Source organism: Oncorhynchus mykiss, chromosome 3 (genome assembly GCF_013265735.2).
Source record: "Oncorhynchus mykiss isolate Arlee chromosome 3, USDA_OmykA_1.1, whole genome shotgun sequence".
NCBI classification, from domain to species: Eukaryota; Metazoa; Chordata; class Actinopteri; order Salmoniformes; family Salmonidae; genus Oncorhynchus; species Oncorhynchus mykiss.
The window spans coordinates 16,511,965-16,522,741 of record NC_048567.1 but is presented as its reverse complement, the minus strand read 5'-3'; the positions used below and the strand labels follow the sequence as shown (position 1 = coordinate 16,522,741).

The window sequence follows — 10,777 nt, the reverse complement described above, 5'->3', positions numbered from 1 at the left end:
GGAAAGCCAACCACACACACAAACACACAAATTTATTCACAGAAATTAGGAGGGCTTTTACCAGCGTGACGAGAGCAGGATGCGTAGGCCACTGATTCATTGGTTAAAAGGCCCTCTAATAAATTCCCCACTTTTAATGTTTCACAGTGCTATTAAAGGCTTGCCAGGCCAGGCAGAGCCCTGTTGCCCATTACAGATTTCAATAAATGACAATCTACGCTACGCTGCGTGATGGTGGAGAAAGAAAGGGAAGGGGAAAAAAGCTGACAGGCTTTCGGTTCGGCCTGCCTTGCAAAGCACTGCTCCTAATAGCACATAAAGACTTATTAGCCTCGGTGTTGTGTGCTTGGCGCTTAATAAGAGAGAGGCATATTGTTTCAGAGTAGCATGGCTTAAGTTAATGAATAGAGGAGCTCCTACGCTAGGGGCTAATTCACATCGCTCAGCTGAACAGGCTCCATATCAATCTGGATCAGTCACACGGAGGTTTCAAACAGAACAGGAAGCAGGGAATCTAGCCTGCTGGAGCTAGTGAAGAGACAGGGAGAAGCACAGAACAAAACAATACAAGAAAGAAATATAGAACAACAGATGGCACCTCAGAGAATTCCCTTTTTATTCTCAGTCTCTTTAAAAAAAAAAAACATTTAATGTGGAACTTGTAAATTAATTTTGCGATGGCCAAGGCTGCAGAATGAATAAAATGGTGAAAAGGAGCTTTATTTATTAACTCTCTCTGTAAGACACAACCACAAACTTATCATGCCCTGGTGTACTGTCATTCATTGTTCCCATGAGACAAATAGAAACAGGAAATTTATTTGAGAGAGAGAGAGAGAGGAAGAGATAAATCCTGTCTGTCCATCCCACTTAAAGTAGAGGAGAGCCTCAGACATTGATCACTTCCTTCATGATGAGGACCAAGGGTTCTTCCACAACTACTATCTCATGCAAAGGGTTGTGCTGTTGCATGTGAGGGCTCACATCAGACCTGGGTTCCAATAGTATTTGTCTTATTTCAAATACTACTGAATAGTTTCAAATACGCTTTGAGCAAAAGACTATGCCTACCTTGATTGGGACATGCATGCGTGTGCATATACAACTATGTTTTGCCTCTCTATTCGGGCACTTGGGCAAACCTTCCTCTCAAATACCTGGTCCCTTAGAACACTTACTGTTTGATGTGCCAGGAGGCTCTCCAGAGGCTTGAAGATACAGTGTGAATAGCCGAGAACCAACCCGAGGAGCAAATGTATCAGGTACTGGTGCGGGTAATAGCCAAAGCAGCTGAACCCAGGGCTAGGGGTGAATCCAGGGTTGGAGATGGGGATGAGGAAGGAGACCGGACCTGAGGTATGGGATAGGGCCGGGATGATACCAGTCTCACAACATTTCTTCCATGGCGAAAATGAAAACACAAAGCAGACCAAATTCTTTGGTCCTTTAAAAACCTGCTGTGTGTAAAATGTTGTGTGCTATAGCTTGAAAAATCAATCATTGTGACTCTGGATGACAACATAATTATGTTTGTTTCCAACAGTAGGGCTGTTTTCCTAAAGAAGTTAAATCCACTTAATGTTTTGTTTCCTTGCTGCAATACTGGTATCACCCCAGCCCTAGCGTGGGAGAGAGCTTTTTGAAAGTGATACTCTCACACCCAATCCCAGCCCTAGTGATACTCTCACACCCAATCCCAGCCCTAGTGATACTCTCACACCCAATCCCAGCCCTAGTGATACTCTCACACCCAATCCCAGCTCTAGTGATACTCTCACACCCAATCCCAGTCCTAGTGATACTCTCACACCCAGTCCCAGCCCTAGTGATACTCTCACACCCAATCCCAGCCCTAGTGATACTCTCACACCCAATCCCAGCTCTAGTGATACTCTCACACCCAATCCCAGCCCTAGTGATACTCTCACACCCAATCCCAGCCCTAGTGATACTCTCACACCCAATCCCAGCCCTAGTGATACTCTCACACCCAATCCCAGCTCTAGTGATACTCTCACACCCAATCCCAGCTCTAGTGATACTCTCACACCCAATCCCAGCCCTAGTGATACTCTCACACCCAGTCCCAGCCCTAGTGATACTCTCACACCCAATCCCAGCCCTAGTGATACTCTCACACCCAATCCCAGCTCTAGTGATACTCTCACACCCAATCCCAGCCCTAGTGATACTCTCACACCCAATCCCAGCCCTAGTGATACTCTCACACCCAGTCCCAGCCCTAGTTATACTCTCACACCCAATCCCAGCCCTAGTGATACTCTCACACCCAATCCCAGCCCTAGTGATACTCTCACATCCAATCCCAGCCCTAGTGATACTCTCACACCCAATCCCAGCCCTAGTGATACTCTCACACCCAATCCCAGCCCTAGTGATACTCTCACACCCAATCCCAACCCACTTCATGAAGTACCCTCTCTGGAATAGCAGAATGGGTGTAAAAACTAAATAGTCATAACTCCACTTAACCCACCAGAGGAAGCTAGGGATTGATTGTGGATAGAGTGAGACGTTTCCATGGAAAAAACACTATAAAAATCTGGACATTTACACTTTTAAAAAAGCCTAATGAAGATAATGAGTGACAGGCAGGGAGACAAACACCTGAGCCAGCGTCACAGACACCGCAAAAATAACAACAGCAACCACACATGCATGACCAATCCTTCTCTTAATCAATTTGTCTCAGCCTGTGATCACACACACACAGTATGCCTGTCATCTTGAGTGACAGACAGGTTAAGTGAGGTGAACAGCTACAGGAGTACTCTTCAAATATGACAAAATATGTTCCAAGGTTTAAACATAAATATGATGCCATGTTTGGGAACATCCAGGGGAGTTAATTCCACACTTAGGATTCTACCCAAAATCTATTCAAGATTGAATGTAGTGCATTTCACAACACACTTGACAGAGAATAAATGCCATAACAACTGTTTCTAACATCCCACCATGATCCCATACAGAATGACTCCAGAAGTCTAGATGAAGAACCAGAAGAAAAGACAGTGATGTGATTGAACTGAAGCCAACTGACCACCTCTGCTCTCCCATCTCCCAAATGGCTGGGTGGGGATTGGCTCACCTGTCCATCAGTCCGGTCCACTTCCTTGCTATTGGCTGAGGGAAGATTTGTAAGCCTGTCACTTAGACTGTCACTCGACCTGTCAGTGAGGGAGGAGAAGCCATTGTGGCTCCAGACAGCTGGCTGAGAACTACAGCACTTCCATTAAGACTCAACATCACTCACTGCCAATTACGGCTCCAGAACGCTCCCAGTCGCAGGAATATGGACACCAGGGAGTGAAACTGAGCCCTGGCTGGCACTCACACAGTCACACAGAAACCCTTTACAGTATGTTGCCAGTAAAAAAAATGATCAGCCAATGTTTTTTAGAGCCCAATTCATATAGTCCCATGATTACCATATTCTTGGCCGGGATAAGCCTTGTATATCTCCCGTGCAGATTCTGGCAAGTTTAGGAGAGGAAGTAGATGTGGGCCGATGTGGATGGATATCTATTTCACTAAATCAATTGAATATACACCATCACAAAGAAATATATTACTAAATTGTTTTATGCAGGCCCTAAAACATAAGACTAATAAAATGTATTTTCAAAAGAACAGAATGGCACATTTGTATACAGTGCATATGGAAAGTATTCAGACCCATTGACTTTTTCCACATTTTGTTACCTTATTCTAAAATTGATTAAATCGTTTTTTCCCCCCTCAATCAATCTACACATAATACCCCATAATGACAAAGCAAAAACAGGTATAGATATGTTTTGCAAATGTATAAAAACATTTACATAAAGTATTCAGACCCTTTACTCAGTACTATGTTGAATCACTTTTGGCAGCGATTACAGCCTAGACTATTCTTGGGTATGACGCTACAAGCTTGGGACACCTGCATTTAGGGAGTTTCTCCCATTCTACTCTGCAGATCCTCTCAAGCTCTGTCAGGTTGGATGAGGAGCATCGCTGCACAGCTATTTTCAGGTCTCTCCAGAGATGTTCGATTGGGTTCAAGTCTGGGCTCTGGGCCACTCAAGGACATTCAGAGACTTGTCTCGAAGCCACTCCTGTGTTGTCTTGGCTGTGTGCTTAGGGTCGTTGTCCTGTTGGATGGTGAACCTTCACCCCAGACTGAGGTCCTGAGCAGGTTTTCGTCATGATCTCTATGTACTTTGCTCCGTCCCTTTCCCTTGATCCTGACTATTCTCCCAGTCCCTGCCGCTGAAAAACATGCCCACAGCATGATGCTGCCACAACCATGCTTCATCACAGGGATGGTGCCAGGTTTCCTCCAGATGTGGCACTTGGCATTCAGGACAGAGAGTTCAATCTTGGTTTCATCAGACCAGAGAATCTTGTTTCTCATGGTCAGAGTCCTTTAGGTGCCTTTTGGCAAACTCCAAGCAGGCTGTTGTGCTTTTTATTGAGGAGTGGCTTCTGTCTGGCCACTCTACCATAAAGGCCTGATTGGTGGAGTGCTGCAGAGATGGAAGGTTCTCCCATCTCCACAGAGGAACTCTAGAGCTATGTCTGAGTGACCATCGGGTTCTTGCCAAGGCCCTTCTCCCCCGGTTGCTCAGTTTGGTTGGGCAACCAGCTCTAGGAAGAGTCTTGGCGGTTCCAAACTTCTTCCATTTAAGAATGGTGGAGGCCACTGTGTTCTTGGGGACCTTAAATGTTTTTGGTACCCTTCCCCTGATCTGTTTCTCTACACAATCCTGTCGTCCTGGAGCTTTACGAACAATTTCTTAGACATCATGGCTTGGTTTTTGCTATGACATGCACTGTCAACTGTAGGACCTTCTATAGACAAGTGTGTGCCTTTCCAAATCATATGTCATACATTTAATTTACTACAGGTGGACTCCAATCAAGTTGTAGAAACATCAAGGATGGACAATGGAAACAGGATGCACCGGAGCTCAATTTCGAGTCTCATAGCAAAGGGTCTGAATATTTACATTTGTATTTTTAATAAATTAAATGTAAAAAATTTTTTTGCTTTGTCATTATGGGGTATTGTGTGTAGATTGATGACGAAAAAAGTTATTTAACCAATTTTAGAATAAGGCTGTAATGTAACACAATGAGGGAAAAGTCAGGGGGTCTGAATACTTTCCAAATGCACTTTATGGCTGCAGCATGCACATGAAATCAATAGGTATTTTGTTCATTAAACAGACAAGACACACTTAGACTACCCTAATCACAGTCCACACGCATATATTTTATAGTAGGCTAAGAATATAGGTACCATTGAGAGCCTCTTGACTGGCTGTATCACTACTTGGTATGGCAATAGCACCGCCCTCGATCGCAAGGCGCTACAGAAGGTGGTGCAGACAGCCTAGTACATCACTGGGACAGAGCTCCTTGCCATCCATGATCTCTGTATCAGGTGGTATGAAAGGAAGGCCTGGAAAATTGTTAATGACTCCAACCACCCAAGCCATAGACTGTTCTCTCTGCTTCTGCATGGCAAACAGTCCCGGTGCATCAATTCTGACGCCAACAGGCTCCTGAACAGCTTCAATCCCCACGCCATAATACTGCTAAATACTGTTGCTAACAAACAGCTACATGGACTATCTGAGTTGGCGCTTGTATTTTATTCTTATTTTTGCACTATCTCCATGCACACTCACAGGGACCTACACACTCACACACACTGACACACATATATTTATAATAACTCTTCACACACCCATAAAATCATCATATATGCTGCTGCTACTCTGTTTATCATATATCCTATTACTCCTAATACATACATATACGAAAGTATGTGGACACCCCTTCAAATTATTTCAGCCACACCCGTTGCTGACAGGTGTATAAAATTGAGCACACAGCCATGCAATCTCCATAGACAAACAAGAAGGGAGAAAAGCTTTACAGTTTTAAAGCTAATTTTCTGCAATTCTACACATTTTGACATGACTTATGCCATGTTAATATGATGAGTTACGAACAAAATCAACAGGGGGCCCTGACTGGGTAGGTCTACATTATGTTCACAGTACATGATCCTTGGTTGGCTGAGTGAATTTTTGGGGGGGACTTTCAAGTCGTCAATGTTTTGCTATAACTAGCAGCAAGATAGCCTAATGAACTTTAGAGCTTGTGACGCAATAGGGTAAATGCAGATGGGCAACCTATTTTATGGGCAACCTATTACCTACTATTTATTTCTATCCGCTATGCTGCATCAGGTGGGCTACATCATGTGACAATGCTTATTGATAAAAGTAGGACTGGGACGACACCAAAATATTTGACATACAGCAGGTTTTTAACGGACCAAAGAGTTAGATCTGCTTCCTGTTTCCATGGCAAAAATGAAAACAGGAAGCAGATCTAACTCTTTGGTCCTTTAAAAACCTGCTGTATGTCAAATATTTTGATCTGTATCTTGGAAAATAAATCAATGTGACTGGATGACAACATAATGATGACCGTTTTCAACATTAGGGCTGTTTTCCTAAAGAAGTTAAATCCTCTTTGTGATTTGTTCCCCAACCATGATACTAACGAGTATCGCAATACTGGTATCATCCCAGCTTAACTAAATAGCACACCTGCATGACAATATGTACCAATCGGTTATATTGGGGTCATTTCTGGAGGGGGAATGATGTTTTATTTTTCACTTATGAGTAGAAAGTCCTTTTAAAAAGTAACCAGAACTGACCTTCTCACAGTCATTCTCCCTCCAAAATTGCAAGTCCCTCTGTGATGTGTAGTATGCTGTGTGCGTTTGACAGTGCTGTGTGCCCCCCACCTCCCAAATTCACATGTAGATGGGTTTCTCCTCAAAGCCGATGGACATGGGATCACTAGGAGGAATCTCCACCTCTTCATACATCTTATTATTCTCTCTCTTTATCCCCTCGGGTAACATCAGCTGAACATAACACAAACACATCCCAAATATTAACAACGCACCGCATTACATAAAGGACATTTCCACCCCAATCTATTTATTACCAACTGAACTACATAATATTAAACATTTTACAATACACATAATAAAACAACAAACAGTGCCTCAACCTGAAAACAAACACATTCAAAACATTGCAAAAGTCATGTTCAGATTTGAAAATGTATCAACTTTCCAGTGAACATCATTTCCCCGACCCCACCTGCTCCTACTGAACTGAGGACTAAAGAAACACACCACAGGTTAGTTGATGTAAATAGTGAGTGAAAAATCAGCAAGAACAAAAAAAACAGGATAAAAGCAGTGGCTTGTGGGTAATGTGATGGGTGCTGGTGTGTAATAAAAGGAACTGACTGCCATGAAGGATGGTGGGTAAACAAAGAACTGAAAAGTGTGTGTGCTTGTGTGTGTGTGCACACGTGTGTGTACTTTATGACTTTCCTGCATGTCACTATGAAAGAGAAATGGAAGTAATACAAACTAATACAAAAAAAGCTGTTCATTTTGCCCAATAATACAGGTGGGCAGGATTTGAAAATGTCTTCTAGTCTTGTTATAATCACTTTTTACTTGGATAGAACATGATGGTCTGGAGGTCAAGTGTATAGGGCATAGATTTGGTTTTGGGCAGTACAGGGCTTTGTCCCAAAAGGCTCCCTATTCCCTTATCCCTACATAGTGCAGTACTTTTGACCAGAGCCCTATGGAGCCTGCTGAAAAGTAGTGCATTAAATAAGAAAAGGGTGCCATTTGTGACGCACATCTGGTAATCCCCACATACTGTACCTTGGCTCCCCCTACGAAGGCGGAGGTCTTGGTGGCCTCGGCGTAGCAGTCATAGACGTTGGGGTAGCGGACGCGTTTGTACACCCTCTCTCTGCTCAGCACTGGAGACCACCGTGCTGTCAGCAGGGCCTGCTCTCTGGAGTAACACAACCATTAATCAACCACAACACAACTGTGACACAACAATAACACATCCATAAAACCCATAAAGAAATATATATATATAGTATTTCAACACCAAACATCCACATCAACAGCAGAACAGCCATAGTTACATATGCTTAATGTGTGGTTGGTTGTGATTGGGGATGGATACTAGAGTTGAGAGCTGTTAGACAGGAGAGGTGTGGAGATGTGAGGCTCTGCAGTAATACTATTCTCTGCTAATGTAACGTGGCTTACCTCTCTGTTAATCTCTTCCCTCACACTCTGCCGGATTTGGCCCGGATAAGTTTTTAATTAAACAGATCGCTGCGCTGCTTTTCTATCCTCTGAAAGTAAACTTTCAGAAAGATCCTTTCTTATTTATTTTTTTCAGAAAAAAATGTGACCAGGAGCCGTGTTTTTTTTCTTATAACCTGCAGCCGAGCAGTGATGACAAATGCAGGAGGGTGTTTCCATATGGAAAGAAGATCACATGGGGAGATGTAGAAAAAGAAGTAAAGCAGAGAGAGATGGGAAGAGAGACAGAAGAGAAAGAGATGGGAAGAGAGACAGAAGAGAAAGAGATGGGAAGAGAGACAGAAGAGAAAGAGATGGGAAGAGAGACGAGAAAGAGATGGGAAGAGAGACAGAAGAGAAAGAGATGGGAAGAGAGACAGAAGAGAAAGAGATGGGAAGAAAGAGAAGAGAAAGAGATGGGAAGAGAGACAGACGAGAAAGAGATGGGAAGAGAGACAGAAGAGAAAGATGGGAAGAGAGAGAAGAGAAAGATATGGGAAGAGAGACAGAAGAGAAAGAGATGGGAAGAGAGACAGAAGAGAAAGAGATGGGAAGAGAGACAGAAGAGAAAGATGGGGAGAGAGAGAAGAGAAAGGGGAAGAGCTAGAGTGAGTGAGATTGAGTGTGGTGGTTCACCTCTGAGCTCTCATCTCCTTGGGGTCAAAGTAGAGGTCGGAAGAGGATTCGGTGTCATCCCAGCGTCTCTCTCCCTCTTCCTCATCTCTTTCTCCTTCCCCGACTGGATGGTCACCTGACAGCCGTAGGTGGGCTTGCTGCTCCCCTCTACTCCGCCTCCTTTACGGCTAACATCTAAACACAAGAATAACAGAGACATCAGTAAAATATTACAAACCGACAGTTGGGTCATCACTGATACATTCAATGTTTCTTTGAGCTAGGCTACAATGTTGTATTGTGTAATTGAGCACTTATAATATGGTAACTAAGTTTGGAACAGCATGTACAGTACTGTAATACACAATTTGCCACCGCCTATTGTATACCACCTATACCATACTGCCTATATTATAGCTGAAGGTCTAGGTGAAGTCACCCCACCGTCTACTCTTCAGCTGTGCTGTTTATCAGACATGGTTGCTAGACTGGTCAATAGTTAATGGTGAGAGCCGAGCTGCGATGCAACAGGACTGACAAGTGGCTGTGTGTGTTTTTCCAGACTGAAACAACCATATCTGTTCAGATTCTGGTTGCCACCAGGTGGAAAGGACAATTTGTAACCCCAGGACCTCAGCATTAATTCATATTGTAACGTGTGTGTGTGTGTGTCCTTTACTTAACCTGCATGGTTAAGGGCCCACAGGAGACCACCAGCTCAGCTTGTTGTTGAGCAGGGAGAAAGAGCATCACAGGAGCAAAATAAACCCTAACAGCATACAAGTACAAGTGACGTGAGTAAAATCTATAACTACTTCAACAGAGGACCTACAACCCCAGGGTGGTCTAGACCTTTATCTTTCTAGTGTGTGTGTGTGTGTGTGTGTGTGTGTGTGTGTGTGTGTGTGTGTGTGTGTGTGTGTGTGTGTGAGAGAGAGAGAGAGAGAGTGTGTACTAGGGTTTAATATTTTCCAGAGAATTTACCAATTTTTCTTCCTGAGAAAATGGCAAGAAATTACCAGTATGCCAGTATTCCAGTTGAAACCAGAAGTGCTATTTAAAAGCATATAATACAAGCGAGAGAAAAAAAACTGACGTGATTCTACCACTGTAAATGGAGAAATACACACATGGATCTAACGTAGCCTAGTTTTAAATAACTATTTTACCCAAGTAATCCATTGGTTTTGTTGTTTTCAGTAGTCCATAGTAGACAAATTCACAAAATATTTTTCAAAACAATGAGTCTAGATTTCTAGCTTTGAATGTCCTGATTATTCCTGATGTTCCCAATTGCCCATTTGAGTAAATTCTCCTAATATTCCCCTCTAACTGGATTGAGTGGGCGGTGTGTTGACTTGGTTCAACACATAGGTGTCAAAACTGCTTCAAATATAAAACAGTTGAGATTATTTAGCAGAAAATAATGTTCCTTGAATTGTCAGAGTTTACTGTGACGAAAAGTAGCTAACAGCCATGCTCTGTGTTCTCTCATGTCTCGTCATTGAGCAGAGCAGCCCAAGAGGAGCTGATGCTATATACACAGACATCCAGAGCCGCCATGAGCAGAGCTCATGCACAACGAGCAAGTGACAGACGTAGAGGAGCAGCTAATGGATTTAATAACGAACAAAGTTATTTCTAATTTCGGGGTTTGGGCAAAAGCAATCGGGCCTGGGTAGGGTAGGGCCTGAACATTGCAGGCATAGGTAGGGCTCTATTAAACATCTCAGCAAATCATTTGAATGACACGTCCACCGGTGGTTGAACATCCCAAGAGAGTCAGCTAGAACGTGCTGCTTTAAGTCTCGCATGGTGACGTAATTAGACTTTTTGACAGACGGGGTGTTTCGATATCTAAGATGCAACCGTATGATAAATGAAATTTCGAGACCGTATGCATGGTGGATTGACTAGAAATACACATTAAAATGGATT

At 43.2% G+C, this 10,777-nt stretch overlaps 1 protein-coding gene across 1 annotated transcript in view; it reads right to left on the bottom strand.

Moving 5' to 3' along the window:
* Positions 1–6,844: 6,844 nt before the first annotated feature.
* Positions 6,845–10,777, bottom strand: part of LOC118944532 (activating signal cointegrator 1 complex subunit 3-like) — a 37,973-nt gene continuing 34,040 nt past the window's right edge. Inside the window, exons 2-4 of the mRNA XM_036964386.1 lie at positions 8,965–9,034; positions 7,784–7,919; positions 6,845–6,958 (exon numbers count right to left, since the gene is read on the bottom strand). Coding sequence (XP_036820281.1) covers positions 6,845–6,958; positions 7,784–7,919; positions 8,965–9,034 — 320 coding nt within the window. The remainder of the gene's footprint in view (positions 6,959–7,783; positions 7,920–8,964; positions 9,035–10,777) is intronic.